The sequence below is a fragment of the Orycteropus afer genome, unplaced genomic scaffold (genome assembly GCF_000298275.1).
Source record: "Orycteropus afer afer isolate SDZICR_OR568_19922 unplaced genomic scaffold, OryAfe1.0 scaffold00397, whole genome shotgun sequence".
NCBI classification, from domain to species: domain Eukaryota; kingdom Metazoa; phylum Chordata; class Mammalia; order Tubulidentata; family Orycteropodidae; genus Orycteropus; species Orycteropus afer.
In genome coordinates this window covers 2,940,988-2,960,544 of record NW_006921984.1, presented here as the reverse complement: position 1 = coordinate 2,960,544, position 19,557 = coordinate 2,940,988, and the positions used below count along the sequence as shown (strand labels likewise).

General features: G+C 39.1%; 1 protein-coding gene across 1 annotated transcript in view; it reads right to left on the bottom strand.

The window, feature by feature from the left end:
* Positions 1-896: 896 nt before the first annotated feature.
* The window catches only part of COPG2 (COPI coat complex subunit gamma 2), a 99,274-nt gene continuing 80,613 nt past the window's right edge, over positions 897-19,557 (bottom strand). The window contains exons 12-20 of the mRNA XM_007953484.2: positions 18,541-18,729; positions 7,875-7,970; positions 7,302-7,545; positions 5,212-5,287; positions 4,237-4,340; positions 3,533-3,658; positions 2,438-2,500; positions 1,801-1,940; positions 897-1,202 (exon numbers count right to left, since the gene is read on the bottom strand). Of these exons, the coding sequence (XP_007951675.1) occupies positions 897-1,202; positions 1,801-1,940; positions 2,438-2,500; positions 3,533-3,658; positions 4,237-4,340; positions 5,212-5,287; positions 7,302-7,545; positions 7,875-7,970; positions 18,541-18,729 (1,344 nt within the window). The remainder of the gene's footprint in view (positions 1,203-1,800; positions 1,941-2,437; positions 2,501-3,532; positions 3,659-4,236; positions 4,341-5,211; positions 5,288-7,301; positions 7,546-7,874; positions 7,971-18,540; positions 18,730-19,557) is intronic.

Here is a 19,557-nt window from a genome sequence, read left to right as displayed (position 1 = left end):
CTCCCAGGAAGCAACATCGCAGAAGGGAGTTGGGAGAGGGGCCAAAAGCAAGCAGGCTAAGCCCCGACTGTAACTGAATGATGACCAGAGATAACTATTTGCTAGTACTTTTATGATCTCTTGTGACTCTGTAACTTCCCTGATACTTGTTAATTTTGTTAGCCCCTATCTGTTTTTCCTGTACTTACTAGTAAGTAGTAAAAATTGTTCAAAACATGAATGTGGTATGTGTGCTTCTTTCTGTGAAAACTGGGGAACAGCTGTGACTACTCTCCTGGGAACATGGGGGCGGGGAGAAGCCCGCAGGTGGGCAAATGGGGAAAAGAAACCAAGGTCAGCAGATCCTTGACATTCACAAGAGGTAGATCACAAGACCTTCTCAAGTCCCCATCTCTGCCAGTCTACGGCTGGCACTACCAGCTGGCTTTCTTTCAGGGACTATTCCCTCCCCATGTCCACCACAAAGCAACCGTTTTAATCACCTCTCTGAAATTACTGTTCTTAGGTCAAGTAGAAAATGACAAAGCCTTTGTCAACCATGGACACACAATGATCGGCTAACCCACACTGGGAAGTGCTTACAGATGCCAGCCTTAGGCTGTCAGGCCCTTAAAAATGGATATCTCTCCTAAAATGCTAAGGATCTACTACAAAGCCAAGTCTTTAAGCTGCCTTCGAAAGAAACATCAGGGAGAAGTAGGCCATGATCCTACATGGGAGACATTAGATATTTGAACCCTCACTAGCAGCTGCATTGTTCCAACAGAAAGCCTCACTTCTTCTTTGAGCTACCACCACATGCATGCAATTTCTCTTTCCAAATTAAATATCCAGCAAATTTTACTCAAAGACTTAGTGTTAAAATGAGCATTCCCATAGCATAACCAGTTTTAAAACTAGCTCTCCATGTAATCATTATCATGAAATTCCGGGAAAGAACCATACTCTTCAACCCAAATATTTTTTAAGAACTCAAGTGGGAATGCATTCTTAATCATGGAAGTATTCCCGCTCCTCTGCGGGTCAGTACCTGCTGTAGGATCATCATCAGGCAAACGAACGAGTGTGTAACATATTCCTGGTTGATTGTAAGTGAGGCTGGGGGCTGGGATGCAGCATAGCACTTCGTAGGCATCTGATGGCTCCATCTGCACTGTCACTTTCTCAAGCAGCTGGTCGTTGAGAGTATTGGTACAGTCAAACTGAAAAGTCAAAGGAAAAGTTGTGAAAGGTAAGAACTAGTTTTAGCAAGTTGCTCCTTCCCATCTATTACCCAAGACTCAGTCCTGGAACCCACTACACCTTCCTTTCTAAAAAACGTATTAGATCTCCTAAGATTTTTCTTTAAGCTACAGAGGTAGACTTATTTTTTAGGTTTTTTTTTAAATGTGTGTTTGTTTATTCATCCATCAGTTTTGTCTCTTTCCTAAGACTGAGCTCCACCAAACAAGACAGCGGCAGTCTGCTGGCATCTGAGGATCAACTTGAAACCCAAGTTCTTGGAATGACTCACTTAATTTACCCTGGTGTTAAAAGATGATTATATTTTTAATAGCTTATACTTTATGGTGCAAAACTTTTTCATACATTTCAGCTTTATGTACTTCTTTAGATTTTAACCATTAAAATTACCCGTTATATGAAGTGATCCCTAGAGCTAGGAAAGGGAACTAGAAATTCTGCCAACTTACTTGTCTCTAAAAGGAATTAGAATTAAAAACTCAGTGGGAAAATCTTTGTCTCCAAGCATACCAGTGCACACAAAATCCATACAAGAGCCCGTTATGGCAGTTCTCTCACCTGGAACACAATGTGATTGGTAAACATGTGTTTGATACAGCGAACAAAATATTCTGTCTCTGCTTCTGTAAGTTGAACAGGCTCGGAAGACTTGAACAAGGGTCCTAGATTCATAAACTCAGGAATGGCAGCCAATTGTTCTAGCAAGGAAAAAGGAAGAAGGAAGGAAGGAAGAAACTAAGATGACAGAGGTCCCTAAAATATTTTCAGTCGTTCCCACTGCCTTACTACTAGTTGACTACTAGCTAATGTTCAACTAGGATCAAGACATCAACTAATATGTCCCCACACTTAAGTGCAATAATCTTTTAAGCAAATGAGTTTATATACTGGATTACCAAAAGCATAAAAAAGAAACTCAATTCCTGATTTCTTAGAATTTGAGTTCCCTGTGAGCAAGCAAGACAGAGACCAAACAGCATCCCCAGGCAGCGAGCTAACAAACGGGAAAGTGGCAAGTCCCACGGACTCTGTGCAGCCCCAGCAACCGTACCCTACAACAGTAACTCAAAGCTCTCTCTACAGTTATATAAAGGCTTCTTCAGTGAGAACGAATCAAACCTAAAGTAGTGGACTTCACTATCTTTACTATGCCTAGGATGTAAGACTATTACTTCTACCCACGAAATCATCATACCTTGGAAAATGTCTTGCCTGGAAGGAGCCAACTTCTCTGGCTTATTGGTCACAAGCGTGATTTCTACAAAGACAGGTGGAAGGACACAAGTGAGCTTCTACCCCACTGTTGTTGTTGTTGTTTGCCGTCGAGTCGGCCTCGACTCATAGCAACCCCTCCTTGGGTTTCCGAGGCAGTATCACTACGGAAGTAGGATTGCCCAACCTTCCTTCCGAGGAGTGGCTGGTGGGTTTGAACCGCCAGCCTTCTGGTGAGCAGTCAAGTGCCTTAGGCACTATGCTACCAGAGCTCCTTCTACCCCACTACAAAGCTAAAAAATATGCAGACACAGAGAGGTGAGGGTAGAAATTTCTAGTAAATATCTACTGGAGTGGGGCTAAATCATAACAATAGGTTCTCTGCTCCTTTCTTTCAGGAGGCACAAACGGAAATGTATTTAATGATCATAATCTGTAAAATAATAAAGTAGGCCCTAAAAATACAGAATCTGCCATGAACAGACTAGGATGTACAAAAAAATTACTCCTAAAAGGAGGAATAGTTTATAAAACAAATCTTCTCATACTCCAAACTGGGACAATTACTTGTATGGTGTCAATAAATACACTGTAAAAATGTGGAAAATTACACATAAGTTCTTTCATTTCTGGTCCTGTGTTCCACTTTTTTTTTTTTTTTTTACGTTTTAAAGTTAGATATTCTTTGAGAATATTTTTTTTATGATCTTGCCCTACACATTCATTCATGATGAACTTCCAATAGCAAAATTCACTACGTAAGAGATTACTAACTTCACGAAAACAAAGGAGGTAAAGTATAATTAATGTTCTGCATATACAGTGGCAATTAACTATACGTTGCAACACTGAGCATTTAAAAAAAAATGCTGGGTCACATTTCATATTTTTGCCTTTATGCTAACATCAGGAACCTTTTAAAAACCCTTAATAGGAAAAAAAAAAAAAAAAACCCTCAGATCTGAAAAATCTAGGAGGAGGGACAGAATGGAACCAAACAAGTATTGGAAACACGGTAATAGCCATTGCAGCCATATGCAGCTGGCACCAAACTCACCAAGGTGACCATGCCCCTTACCTCCTTTCTGCTCAAAGACAGGAGCCACAGCCAGAGGAATAGATCTCATGTCAAAGGGTGTTTCTGAAGGCTCTAATGTATACTGATGTAAAGCTTTTTCCATCCCTGGTACTGAGACCGTCAGACCTGTGACATGAGGAGAAATCGCAGCATTATAACCTCTTGCCAACCCTAGGACCCAGCTTTGTAATTATATCTAAGCTTTCTGAAGGAAAAAAATATAACCACGGACTTTATAACTTAAATAATTACAGATAAAGGTAAAAGCTATTTTATAAAGCGATCTTGTAATTTCATTCATGGAGACACAGGAGCAGGACATAAACTTTTTCAACGAAACATTAAGCATCTCCCAGGGAAGAGGGCAGCTGAGGCATGGGGAACAACAGCAGCAGGAGAAAAAGGCAAAACGGTATACCCATTCAAAAGAGAAGGCAAGAAGAAGCAGGAAAAGTGATACTCTTTAGACCCCTATGTAATTTAAGAAACATACTCTGCTAGATTGTTTCACAGGAATTACCAATGCCAAAGCAGAAAATATCCTTGTGAACACAGGTCTCCCCCTAGAAATTCAACTACATTCAATTATAAAAAGCAAGCATTTTGCCTAGTGAAGGCAGCTCACACACAAATCATGAGCTACGCTCCCAAGACAGCACTAGGGAACAAAAGCCCATCTGTCTGCACTCTCGGCTTCCACTGACCGTTGAAGATGTAGGTGGCGTTCAGTGCCATCTGCCTCTGCTGCAACACATTCAGGTAGAAGGTGGCTCTGTCCCGTACTTCATCATCTGTGTCCATCATACACCTGTGCAGGGCAATGAGAAGAGGCATGTCACAGAATCCCAAGGTTTCCAGGCCTTAGGAAGGATACCACCTTTATGAAAGACTCGCCAATAACCAACAGTAGATCCTAAAGCCTCCATAAATCTTGGGTACTGTTCTGAATTACTAAAGAAATTGTGTCATTATGAATCGGAAGCACTTTATAAGTGGCATTAAAATAACTAGAGAGACAAAAAATAACTAGGAAGAACACACAAAAAAAGATAGTTTGGAATCGTATTCAGTCTTGGATCTGCAACCACTTGATCCTGGTAAAGATGTAGACTTCTCTATAATTATGAAATGCGAATAATGTATTTTCCAAGGATATTAAAGAGATGAATAGCATTCAAATTCCAAGTGTTGTTACTACTCAAACAGCAATCGGTTTTATTTAAACCAGCTAGCCTTTGCCTTGTAATTTTTCTGTTTCAAGGGCAAGATACAGTCACAGAGGTGGGTGATTAAAGCAAGTCTTTTCCTCATCAGATGGAGAGTCCTAGAGGCCACAGAAAGCTGGTATTTCCCAATCTGAACAGGAAGTCCCTGGGTCACCCCAGCAGATCAGCTCCTAGACCTCCCTGGAGTTAACTCCCTCTATGCAAATGGAGGCAGATATATTTAAGTCATTTTCTCAAAATCATACAAGAGAAAGTCAAAGACTAATCTCGCATATACTGAGCACATGGGTATCATCCTTCAGTACGAGGAGGAGGAAAATAAGCCATTTGCCCACAACTTACACCAACTCGTAGGCCCTGCAATGCATGTGAGGTGGTAAAATGAGGAATTCTCTATTCAGCCATACGGAACCCTAATTTATTTAACAAAACAAAACACTTTCTTTTACTTACCGTTGTAAGAGCACAAGGATGCTTGGAAGAAGATTCTCATTCTGAGCCCCAAATTTAGCCAAAGCACTCACAGCAGCTATAATGAAGCATAAAATACATAAATGTTGATTTCTCAGGATTAAACAATAATCGTTACAAAGAAATAATGTTTACTATGAATAAACTCTGATTGTCTTATTGTGTGCTCCTTGATCTTATTTCTCTGGTACATTCATAAGGCAGACTTTTGCAGGCCCAGGAGGGCTGAGTTGGAAGGTCCTCCACACACTGAAGAAGAAGGGCCACATGCATTTCCTTCATGAGCTTCCCTCTGCCCTGACCACACCTCTTACACCGAGGTCCTTGAGGCCTAATCTCAAACCACCAACCCAAGCACAAAAAAGACTCTACAATTAAAATTCACTTAATTCCACAGAATGTATAGTTCAGCTACTTTCTGTCAGGAATCGTGCTGGGTGCTGGGTGTTAGAGAGAGCAGACAGAGCTCTGACCTCAAGGAGCCACATTCTAGTGAGAGAGACAGGTAAGTAAAGAGATCATTACAGTGAAGCATAGTAAGTCCCTGGCAGAATGGTATCCAGAATGCCACATGAGCACGGAGAACGGAACTGAACATAATCAGTGGACAAGAAGACACACAGGAGTGGACACTTAGTGCTTGAACTAAATTTTAAAGAACAAGAAGAGGGAAAAGTCAGGGAAAGAGTATTAGAGGTAAAGAGAATAACAAGTCCCCAAAAACCCACTGCCATCGAGTAGAGTCTGACCCAGAGTGATCCTAGACAACAGGGTAGAACTGCCCTATAGGGTTTCCTAGCTTATAGCTGTAAATCTTAACGGAAGCAGACTGTTACATCTTTTGCCCACAGAGTGGCTGGTGGCTTTGAACTTCTAACCTTTGGGTTAGCAGCCAAGCACTTAACCACTGTACCACCAGGGCTCCTGTAACAAGTACAAAGGCCTTGAACCCAGAGAAGAAAGCACAGTATATTGCTGGAACAGTAAACAGTTCAAAAACACTGACATATGGGGCCCATGTTTGAGGGCAGGAGATAAGTGAGACTAGAAATAAAAAGACAGGTTATGGATTATTCAAAGATTTTAAATACAAGATCAGTTTGTAAAACCGAGGGACAGACTGAGTGGATGGTGAAGAAGAGGGCTGCAGTGTGGGTGCCTCTGAACTTCAAGTTGACTGTGAAGTGCCCTAGGTAGTTGGACATACAAATTCAGGAGAGATGTGGACTGCAATGTCATGGCATATTAATAGAGCCCTGAAGATTCTCCTCAGGAAGAACATGTATGCTGAAAAGACACAAGTCCAGGAGAACCAATTTTAAGGAGTGGACCTAGGAAGAGGAGCCCTAAAGTAAGACCAAGGAATGAGGAAAGACAGAGGCTATTATAGAAGTCAAGGGAAGAGTTTCATGAAGTGCTTAGTTAATAGTCCATCAAATTCACTGACAGATGAACAAGATAAGAACACTAAAGTGTCTAGTTTGATTTCCAATTCACTTATAAGTAATCTTTAAAAGAACAGTTTTAGAGGATTTCTTATGGAAGAAAGCTAGATCATAGTGAGTTGAGGAGAAAATGGAAAACAAGTTCATGAAGGCAGCTAGGAAAGGCTACTTCAAGTTTACCTGAGAGGGGTAGAAAAGGATAGTCAGTAGCAAAAGACTAGGAGAGATTTGAACCTGTGTGTATGCTAAAGAAAGGAATCCTTAGAGAGGAGGAAGTGGGAGGGTGGGGACCTAAAACCAATTTAGAAAATCACTTAAAAATACTCACAGACACATAGACATTTAGGGTTCTAACTGTGAAAAGGTGCCTGACGCCATCTTACCATCCCTATCTCTGCCTTAGGTCCCATCACACCAGAAGGCAAGGGTTCTTTGTCTCAGGACCTAAGGCAGAGACTAGGATGGAAACTGGAGAGCAGAGGAAGAGCTCTATACATGGGATCTAAGTAGGCGCCAAGTTCCCACCAAGAAACAGGCCTTTCAACTTCATACTTCAATACGACCCCCTTGAGTTAGGTATCTCAAAACATCAGCAACTAGATCACCGTCAGAATTCCAAAGACTCACCAGCTCTGACGGCCTCGTTCTCCAGGACGACCCTGTTAAAAATGAAGCGAATATACTTGGAGGGGACAGGTGTTCTGGGGCCCTCTTTGCCCAACAAGTGGAGAATCTTAGTGGCCAGAACAGTATGTTCACAGTCTTCGATGAATTCACAAAGGTGGGCAAGCCCCGATTCTTTACTCTCGGGGTTCTCCTCCACAATGCTGATGATGCAGTCCACAATGGCCCGCTTGTATTCAAAGCCTCCCTGGCAAAAGGGAAGATAAAATTGCCATTCATTCTAGGGATACTTTTTGGAGAAATGCTTACATTCCAAGGGTTATGTTTACAATATTCAAATTGCATTCCCACCCTTTATGAAAGAAACAACCATCTTGGTTTTTTTTTTTTTCAATCTCCAAGTGGGAAAGCCAAAGCAACAGCATGTCTAGTAACAAGAGAGCAACCAGAATGCAGCACAGCACTTGAGAGGCGTACTAAGTCAGAAAGAAAATTGCTCAAAACACTGTGGTATTCGATGGGAATCATGGGAGTTGAAGAGAGCATCTCCCAATGACTGGAAAGTTGTCCACCTACATCATCTCGGAGCATGTTGGAGAGGAAAGTCATCATGACACCATGCTTGCGAGGGTATTTCTGACAGAGAGCACTAATTGCTTGCACAACCACCACCTGTAGGAACACAAACCAGAGAGAAATTCATCATTATAACCGTAGCTTCTAAGTATACCTTCCCTCTTATTTACCACAAGACGGTACTGTGGTTACCCAAAGTGGCAAAAGTGGTTCTTCATGAAAGATAAGCCAAGACAACCCAGCAGAAAATAAAACACAATGTGAAAATAAAGCTCAGTCAGGAGACCCCATCCTTCTGCCCCAAGCAAATAAGAACATAAAATTATTAAAGTGCACAGTAAATATAAAAAGGTTAAACAGACTGATTTCCACAGACAAAATAAAAGTTATCAAGGAACTACTTCACACAAGAATACCAGGCTAAATGGTTTCCAGAAGAATTTAACCAAAATGTTAAGTGACCAGTGTCAAAACTTTCACCCGCCTGCCACAATTTCATGGATGTTCACAGAAAACATGAGATTCTGGGTCAGAGATGAGACACCATTAATTACTCACAGCAATAGGAGTAGTCAAAGCATCAGCATTTGGGAGCCAGTTCCCCAAATGTGAAGGACCCCTGGTGGCATAGTGGTTAAGTGCTCGGCTACTAATGGAAAGGTCAGTGGTTCAAACCCACCAGCTGCTCTGCTGGAGAAAGAAGTGGCACTCTATTTCCACAAAGATTACAGCCTTGGAAACCCTATGGGGCAATTTTACTCTGTCCTATAGAGTCACTCTGAGTTGGAATTGACCCAATGGCAGTGAGTTTGGTTTTTCACAGGTTCCCTGAGCCCTAATTCCCACAGTACAATACGATGAGGTCCAGGTAACAGCTGCACTCCTAGTAGATGGCTTGATAGGAGAACTCTGAGCTATGGAATGTGACTCTTTTATAATGGGCAGGAAGTATGCCTGCCCCTTGTTTTGAACAGAAACACTCTCTTTATCACACTGCACAGTAAGCATGCCTACCCTTTACTCCAGAGGAAGCACAATCTGTATCTTCCAGAGCTGCAGGGCTGGCTTTACTCTGGAGGGGGATGCTGTATCTTCCAGGGGTGGAAGATATCTTACCTACACAAAGGAGCAAAGTTGGGGTAGTAGGGAACAGAGGGCAGTTAGTGCCTAACTTGCAAGAGATGCAGAAATGCAAAGACGCATGGAGACTGGAGAATTGTCTCCCAACAATCAGATGGTCCCAAATCCTATATACTGTTTCAGAGCATAGAAAATAAAGGAAAAATACTCCAGGTCTTTTCATGAAAAAACTTTTTATGTTCTTTAAACGTAATAAAGATGGGATACACATGAAAAGAAAAATCATAAACCAAACTCACTTATGAATATTGATGCAAAATTTCCAAGTAAAATACTAGAAAACAGACCCCAATTCTACATTAAGAAACTAATAAACCATGTTGAATGGGATTTATACAAAGAATGCAAAGATGGTTCAATATTAGAAAATAAATTTATGTAATTCACCATGTTAATGAGCCTAAGAAAAAAAATCCACATAATTATATCAATGGATTCTAAAAAGCCTTTGGAAAATCCAATATACAACCCTAATAAAGCTTCTTGAGAAAACAGAAATGGATAGATACTGCATTAATATAGTAAATATATACACCTCAGTCCTAATGCCAGCATCTTTGTTAATGGAAAAACCCCAAAGGCATTCCCATGAAGGTCAGAAACAAAGCAAGAATACCCACTATATCCATTATCATTATTCTGGAGCTATCCGCCAAAGCATTTAGATAAAAGAAAGAAATTAGAGGAATAAAAAGTGGAAAAGAAAAGAAAACTACCTTTATTTACAGATGGCATGATAGTATACCTGGAAACCCCTAGAGAATCAATGATAAAACTAACTCAATAAAATAATTCAACAAGGTTGTAGGATATAGAATTAACATGCAAAAACAATAATACTTGTATACATCAACCAGAAAGAACATATTATAGATGAGAAAACCATTTTATAACACCAATAATAATAATAATAAGTAAAATACTTAGGAATAAGCATTTTAAAAACTGCATATTCAAAACACAGAAATACTGTAATGCATACTGGAAAGATGCAAAGACTTGAACATAACAAAAAAAGATATCCCTAGTTCTTGGTTAATATGTCTCAACACCATCAAGATGTCAGTACTCCCCTAAATTAACTGATAAATTTAATATGATCTCAATAAAAATGCCACTAAGATTTTTTATGAAGTAGACAAGTTCATGTTAAAGTTCATAAAAATAAACATGCAAAAACAGATAGGAAACCACTGAAAATAAAGAGCTGGGGGTAGCCTTGTACATCCTGCAGAACCTTTAGATTTGAAATAGGATGCAGTACTGGTGTACGAATGGACAGACAGAACAGAATAGAAAGCCCAGAAACAGACCCAAGTACACATGGAACTTTAGGATATGGTAAAGATGGTATCTCAAATCACTGGGGCAAAGATGGCCTTTTAAATAAAACATTTTGGGACACTGGGATAGTTATTGGAAAATGATAAAATTGGATTCATTTCTCACACCATATACAATAAGAAACTCCAATGGATCAGAGACCTAAATGTAAAAAACACAACTATACATGAACCAGAACAGAACATGAGTAAAATCCTCTATAAAGGGGAAGTCTTTCTTACTATCACTCAAAAGTCAAATGCAATCAAATGAAAGAGTGATAAATTTGACTACATGGAAATAAATCTTAAATAACATTTTCAGAACTGAAAAGAAAACTTTTGCATGACAAAACACCATAAGCAAATCAAGGGACAAGTGGCAAACTGGGAGAAATACTGGTTAATGTATTTTACAGATGAAGGGGAAATATCCCTGGTAAACAAAAAACGTGAAATAACTGAGGAAACCAAAGACCAAAAATCTATAGATAATTGGCAAAAGATATGAGCATATAATTCACAAAAAGAGATAGTAAATGGTCCTTAAAAATATGTAAAGATGTTTAGCCTCTCTCTTAATAAGAGAAGTTCAAATTAAAACTACAAGGAGAAACTATTTCTCTCCCATCAGATTGGCAAAACTATGAAAGCCTAACAATACACTCTATTAGTGAAGCTATGGGGAAACTGGCACTCTCATACACTGCTGACAGAATTTAGCATTCTCTTCAAAACTACGTATGCATTTAACCTTTGACCTAGCATACCTGACTTCTTGGAATTTATTCTGAAGATAAGCTACCAACATTTCAAAACAGCATATGCAGAAGATTATCCACCAAAGCATTATTTATAATTGCAAAATATTATATAAACTACCTAAATGCCCCAGTATAGGAGACGGTCCAATAAATAAAGTAGGCTACATACACGTGTTAGAGTACTATGCAGCTGTAAAAAGGAGAGGGGAATGTCTCTATGATCTGAGTTAGAATGGGTTCCAGTATACAGTGTTAAGTAACAAACTCAAAGCATAAAGAGCATCTACAACATGCCATCTTTCATGCACCAGAAAAAGAAAAAATAAGAAACATCTCTCTCTCTCTTTTTTTTTTAATTGTGATTTGGGTGAAAGTTTACAGAGCAAATTCAGTTTCTGTACAGCAGTTTACGTACACTGTCTCATGACACTGACTGCAATTTACCCCAATGCAACAGCTCCCCTCCCACTTCCTCCCGATAGTCACCTCTTCTGTGTGTCCATCCCTCCATGCACTCCTGCCCCCTGAGCTGTCTCCCTGTGCATAAGCAGCCCCTCTTTCTCCCATGACTGTTCTCTCCAAGGAGTGTATCTACTTCAGGTAATGTTCAACTCATATGCCTGTCTTTTGTTTGGCTGTAAGCCACAGGTGTGGGTTCAATTCCAGACCTGAAGGGCAGCTAGAGGCCATAGTCTCAGTGGTTCCACCAGGCTCTAGCAGACCAGCAAACCTGGTCCCCCCCCCCTTTTTTTTCTTCCAAATGATTTTGAGTTTTGTTCCACATTGTTCTCCCTCTCTATCCAGGATCTCCTACACAGATCTCCCTCCAAGTTGACAGTGGTAGCCAGGCACCATCTAGTTCTTCTGGTCTCATAGTCATGTAGGCTGCAGATTGCATGCTGTACCAGTCACCAGGACTAATTCTTCCATTAATCTTTGGTTTTCTTCATTCTTCTTTGCTCTGGATGAGGAGAGACCCACTGTTGCATCTAGATGGCAGCTTGCAAGCTTTTAAGATCCTAGTCGCTACTCGCCAAAGTAGGGGGTAGAACAATGTTTTGTGTAGTATGTTATATCAATTGAGCTTGATGTCCCCTACGACTACGGTCCCAAGCCCACAGGTTCAACTATTTTGCTCCCTCTGGGTAGCTGGCTGTGACCAAGAAGTGACTACAACCTTGTCCCATGTCAGATCTACTATACACCTGGGAATTCTTACAGGACATACAAATACACTCGTAGAACCATTGTCTGCCAACTCTATACATGGTCTTGAGTACACTCCCTGCTGCACAGACATACCTAATAGTTCAGTCTGTCCACCCATCTATCCACCCGTATACCCATGTTTGCCTTCACTGACAATGCAGTACTGTATATACAAAAGGGTTCATCTCTGTTGTCTGTACCTCCCATGTACCTCTCTATGTCTTCCTCTTCCTCAGTGCCACCGTGTTGATCACATTTGGTACACTGCCCTTCTCTTCACCCAAATCAATACTTATCTCTACCTATCTAACAGTGTTCCCTCTACTCCCCTCCCATGCCTGGTAACCAACAAAGAAAATTTCCTTCCATATATAAACCTTTCCTTGACTTTCACAATAATGGACTAATACGATATTTGTCATTCTGTGATTGACTTATTTCACTCAGCATAATGTCCTCCAAGTTCATCCACGTTATGCACTATTTTGCAGATTCTACGTTATTCTTTAGGGTTGCATAGTATTTCATTGTGTGTATGTACATAGTTTGGTTATCCATTCTTCAGTTGATGGACACCTAGGTTGAGAAACATATCTCTCTTATCTTTATAAAAAGAAATGCAAAAAGGATGAACCAGAAAGCAATAAAACTGGTTACTTACGAGGGGTGAAAAGGGTGGGGTAGAAGAGATATGAGAGTATCTGTTTGTATAGTTTTTTGACTTTTGGAAGCATTATAATGTTCCACATAGTAAAAGAATAAAATTAAATCATTAAAGATGGGAAGGGTGAAAAAATTCTAATGCTGAAAGCAAATGGAAATAAATTAATCCATCTGTATTTCAAAAGAATTGCAAAGCCACACCAAAAAACAGAACTAATGAAAATAACATATAAAGTCAGTATCTGCTGTTCTCTGTGTACAGATTTTAAAAGATCAATAATTTTGGACAAGTAGTAATTTCCATATGACACATGAAACAGCAACAATAACTGCCCTTAAAATCTTCACTCTTTCTAAGTATGATTTCAGCCATACTCCATAGCAACCCTATGAGATAAGTACTATTCTCAACTCCAGAGAACAGCTAAGGAAACTGAGGCAGCAAGAGCTTACATGACTCGTCAAGATCCCCTACTTGTAAGTGGAAGAACCAGGATTCAAACACAGGGATTTGACTTAGTGGTCATTCTCTTAGCCACCACCCTAAACCTTCTTAGCCTGATATTTTAAAATGGTCTTAGGTACTACACACTTCTGCTTGGAAAGTACATAGGAATGAAGTGCTGAATCATGGGATATGCATGTGTTCAGCTTCAGGAGATACACTCATCAGTTTTCTGACATGGCTGCACCGATTGCCACTTCCACTCATGGTGCCTGAAAGCCTTCATTTTCCACATCCTCAGCAACGTGTGTACTTTCTGACTTTCTGGTGAGTTAGTAAACTACATCTCCTTGATGACTGAAAATGGAATGACTTTTCATATGTTTATGGCCATTTGCATATCTGTTTTTTATATCGGGTCTGTTCCAGACTTTTTACTTCCTTTTTCCTGCCTTTTCCTTTTTGTCTGGAGTTCTTCCTATATTCTCAAATCAAGCCCTTTCTCAGCCATCTATAAATGTAAACCTCTCCCACTCTGTGCCCTGCTTCTTCACACTCCTTGTTGTCTTTTGGCAAATGGACATTCTTAATGTTAATTAGGTCAAATTTATCAACATTTCCTTTGTGTCTTGTTTAAAAAATATTTTTCTCCTGGCTACCACTCGAAAGAGGTCAATGCAGGAGATGCTGGATAAAGTGGGAGAATAATATAGAACAAAACTCAAAATCATTAAAAAAAAAAAAAAAAGAAGAAGAAGAAAGACAGACCAGGTTTACTGGTCTGATAAAGCCTGGTGAGATCCCAGAGACTATGGCCCCTAGTTACCCTTCAGGGCTAGAACTGAACTCACTCCCATGGCTTCCAGCTGAACAACAGACAAGCATACAGAGTGAACATTTACACCAGGTAGATATACTCCTTGGAGTGATCAATCTGATAAATCCTGGGAGAACAGAAGGGCAGTGTTTGCACAGGAAGATAGCTGGGGGGCAGGGCTGCATGGGAGGGAAGGACACAGGGAAGAGGTAACTACAGAGAGGAAGTGGGAAAAGGTAACCACAGGGAGGAAGTCAGAAGAGAGCTGTTCCATTGTGGGGAACTGCAGCCAATGTCATGAAACAAAGTGTGTAAGAACAGCTGTATGGAAAATTAATTTGCTCTGTAAACTTTCACTCATATCACATTAAAAATTATATATATATGTGCGCATATATATATATATATATATATATATACACATATATTTTTTTTTCCCTTACTCCAAGGTGATAAAGATGTTCTCCTATGTTTTCTTCTTAAAAAACGTCATTGTTTTGTACACTTAAATTCCTAATCCATCTGGAGTTGACTTTTGTATATTGTGTGAGGCCTAGGGGTTAAGATTAATTTTTTTCGCCATATGGATATCTAATCAATGAATTTCCATAATGCATTAATAATAGTTTCACCTTAGCTGACTGAATCAACACGTGAACTCATAGATGCTGTTAATGTAAAAATGTTAGGTAGCAGATAAAAAGTAGAATGGTATGCTGGGAAAACAATGCATTTTAAAATAGAAAGGCTAGGTTTTAGTCGTGGCTCTGTTGCTGATTTCACTGTATGGCCTTAAGTCAGTCAATCATCTTTTAATGCCACAGTTTCCTCAGCTGACAAGAGACCAAAGGATGGCTTGAGTAGCAGCTGTTCTTACTGAAGAATCTAAAAGATAGCAATAAAGGTCTGTGTGTGATTATACACATATCCTTTGGTAAGTTGCTGGTGATGTAATATTGATGTAACTCAAACTTTGGGATATGTCCTTGACTCCTCAAGCTTGTTTCCCAACAATAGCTATTTTATTTCTTTATTTCTTTCCTAAATGACCATATAAGTTTACACAGATGCCCTCTTTAGAATGTTCTAAAGAACAAGATGACATTTTTCAAAAACCTAGTGGACAACTAAAGAAGGTATCATATCCAATGAAACGGAATACATTTATTTATACGGGGTTGTCTTCAACCTCTTTGTGTTACAGAATTCCACAAAGTCACACAAAGCAAGTACTGAAAACTTACAGAAAATCACAAACAATACTGGATAGTTCACTTAGCTTTTCAAAATCTGGTGAGGATCTTTCCTGTAGGGTTAAAAAGCTAGCAAATTAGTGCTAAGAAAGAGCTATTGCTAAAAATAGGAGCTCTGGTGGCAAAGTGCCTAAGGCATTTGACTGTTAAGCAGAAGGCTGGCAGTTCAAATCCACCAGCCACTCCTCAGAAGGAAGAGTGGGTAATCTACTTCCCTAGTGACACATCCTCAGAAACATAGAAAAACTTAGCTTAAGTTTTAAAAGGTTTCATTTTTAGGCTTTTTCACTGTTTTCCTTAGGAAATATTTCATACTATTTATAAAATACATATATAATAAAAACAAATCCCTGTGCACTGAATGTTATCAATTTTTAAAAAGCACATTTCTATTAACTTTGAAACTCCTGATGTCCCATTCCTGATCACATCCTATTGCCTCCTTCCCAGAGATAAAACTATCCTGAATGTCTGTATCATGTCCTTATTTTTCCTTATAGTTTTAATATATGTATGTATCCCTGAACAATATGCATTATTTAGTCTTGCTTATTTTTGAGTACTGATAGGAACGCTATCATGTTGTATGTAATCTTCTACAACCTATTTATTTCGCTCAACATGATATTTATGAAATTTACAGTGTATGGCTAAAATTATATCCTGGTTCCAAAAGTGTAATCATTGGGTTTAAAGACTAGTCATCTTTGAATTTGCTAGAGAATGCCACTTTGTTTTCAAAAGTAGTTGTATACAGAGATATATAAGGGTTTCCTTTGCTCAACATCTTCACCAACAATTTTTTTGGTATGTTACATTTTTTTAATGGTCTAAAACTGACATAAGTTTTAAAAATTGAAAGCCTATTTTTATACAGCCTGAAAGCTAAGATGGTTTCTACATTTTTTAAAAAGCTGCAAAAACAAAAATAAAAAACATTCAAGAATATACAATAGAGACAGTAAAAAAAAAAGCCAAACTCAATGCTGTTGAGTCGGATCCAATTCACAACGACCCCTCCTTGGGGTTCCAAGGCAGTATCTCTATGGAAGTAGATTGCCCAATCTTACTTTCCAGGAATGGCTAATGGGTTTGAACCGCCAGCCTACTGGTTAGCAATCAAATGCTTTAGGCACTATGCCACTATGCCACTCCCAATAGAGACAGTACTAGCCCACAAAGCCTAAAACATTTACTAGTTGGCCCTTTAAGAAAAAGTGTGCCAACTCCCATTCTAAAACATTACCCTTATCAAAACCATCCACCCTATCACTGCACATTATTTTATAAACAGCTGCAAAAATGACCTTTATAACCTCCCAAAGTTCTACAAAGATTGAAATCATCCACTTAAATATAAGTTTGTTTTTAAAAAGTATAGATATCTTCTACGTAGAAAGTAAATCAGGTAAATCATACTTCTTGGCTGTTCTCAAATTAAATAAATAGGAAAAAGGCCATCTTTCTCCTTCCCTTCTTCTAACTGAATTGACTGTTGTTCTGATTACCTCTGACACACTCTCACCAGTGCTATTCAACATTGTACTGGACGTGATAGCCAATGCAGTAAGGCAAGAAAAAGAAAGAAAAGGCATTTGATTGGAAATGAAAAAGTAAAACTGTTTCTACTCACAGATGATGTGACTGTTTAAACAGGCAATCCTAAGGAGTGTGTATTACAACAATCGAACCAATAAAAGAATTCCACCAAGGTCACAGAATACCAAGTTAATATCGGGGGAAACAAAGCATTTTGATAACTCGCAGCAAATAATTTAATAAAAAATACCTAGGTACAAATCTAACAAAAGGCATGCAAGACCACTATTGTAAAAACCACAAAATACTGCTCAGAGAAATTAAAGAAAACCTGAATTAATGGAGAGGTATACTGCATCCATGAAGCACAAGAATCAGTATTATCCAGATGTCAGTTCTTCCTAAATTGATTTATAGACTCAATGCAATCCCAATCACTATCACTATCCTGCTAAGGCTCTGTTTTGCAGAAATTGATAAACTGGCTCAAAATTTTATATGAAAATGCAAACTAGAATACTGAAAGAGAAAAACAATGTTGGAAGACTTTTACTAATTGATGCTTACATAGTAGCATAAAGTTATATTAATCAGTGCAGTGTGGTACTTGCATAAGGACTAACAAATAGATCAACAGAACACGATAAAGAGCCTAGAAACCCATCTACAATCATGGGGCTTCCTGCTTTTCAGACAAAGATGCCAAAGCACTCCAATGGGAAAAGGAAGTCTTTTCAACAAATCATGCTGTAGTAACTGGATATGGAAAACACAGAACTTATCACATATGATATATAAATATTAATTAAAGTTGTATCGTAGACTTAAATGTAAAACTCAAAACCATAAAGCATTTAGAAAAAAATGTAAGAGAATATCTTTGAGACTCTGAGGTAGACAAAGGACACAGAAAATAACAGTGAAAAAAAACAATGATAAATTAGTCTTCCTAAAAATTTAAATGTTTCTAAATACTGTTAAGAAAATATATAGGCTAGACATACCCTGGGAGAAAACATGATCACCCCACACCCCCATGGACCTTCTCTCATACCAGACCTACAGAACCCTTAGTAATGTTTTTGATACTAATATTACTCGTAAATTATAATTCCTGTATATCACTGAATGTCATGGCAATAGTAGTGACATAAATAACTACCAAAATTAAAATCACACCTTTAAGTAATGATAACACATGCAGACTAAACTATGTGATTCACCCCATGGTCACTGTATTTGGAGAGTAATGACAGCTCTGACCGAATGCATTGAAAGGTTGAAAGATAAATTGGCATAGAGTTTTAACCTCTTAGGTACATTGATAATGTAAGCTGGCCTTACGAAAACTGTTATAACTAACTACAGGGATACTTTTATAAAAATTATTAAATTTCTGCTGAAAATATTACAGACAGTCTTGCTGGTGTCACCGCCTCTGACCGTGTCACTTGGTGCGGTGCACACCCCCCACACCCTCTTAGAGACGGCACTGAGCATATTTACACCCTTACCTTGAACTCATCTGAGATTTCAGATACAAAAGAAGATATCTGCTTCATGAGCCTGTCCACACTGCTCTCACTTCCTGTTTTGAGAAGCGTGGTGATGGCCAGGGTCGCAATGCTCCGGTTGGAGTCTGTGATCAAGTTCTCCAGGTCCAGATTGCAGGCGGTGACGGCAGAGGGATGTTTCATCGCCACCTGTGGAAGGGCAAGAGCAAAGTGAAGGGAATCGCTGCTGGTAAAAGCCAGACTTTAAAAAACAGAGGAAACGGAAAACAGAAGTTGTCAATAAGCTCAGTAGCTTTTCGGTTTTTTTGTTTTAAATCTTCAAGTGAGTTTCAAGAAGACTATCTCCAATTAATAAGGTATGCCATTTGATAAATAATTAACTGTCACAGTACTCAGCACAGCACTCTCTCTTAGGTTCCTGTTATCTGTGTAACAGTATCACAGGCTGCCTTGTATTATAATTGGCTTATTTTCATTATAGTTAGCTATGTGCATGTATGTTTACTCCACTAGACGTCAGGATCCCTGAAATGGGAACCTAGCATGGTAAACACTACTCAACAAAGACTTTTAATCACCTCTTAAAACACACTTCTGTTTGTAACAAGCAAATTCCAGCCAAAGTAGGTATCTCATGGTCACTAAAATGTGTCAATTTTCCTGCTTCCTTGCTGGAGTTCATGTTGCTCCCGCTCTCTGCCTATCCCCATATTGGTACTGGATCCCTTATCCACAATTCTGAAACCCACAATGCTCTGCAAATCAGAGTATTGGCATCCAAATTTACTGAAGAGCACCACATGACCGTAAGTGATGGAAAAGCATTTAAGTATCAATTTATCCCACTTAATGAAGGCAGTCATAGGTTTTGCACAGAAATATGAATGTGTCTACTGGTGGGGTGCCACTTGAAGTCTACAGGGGCCAATATACAGTATAAAGATGGTACCATATTGGCCTTCCAAAATTCACAAAAAACTCAAGTGTAAGACACATCAGGCTCCAAGACTACAGATG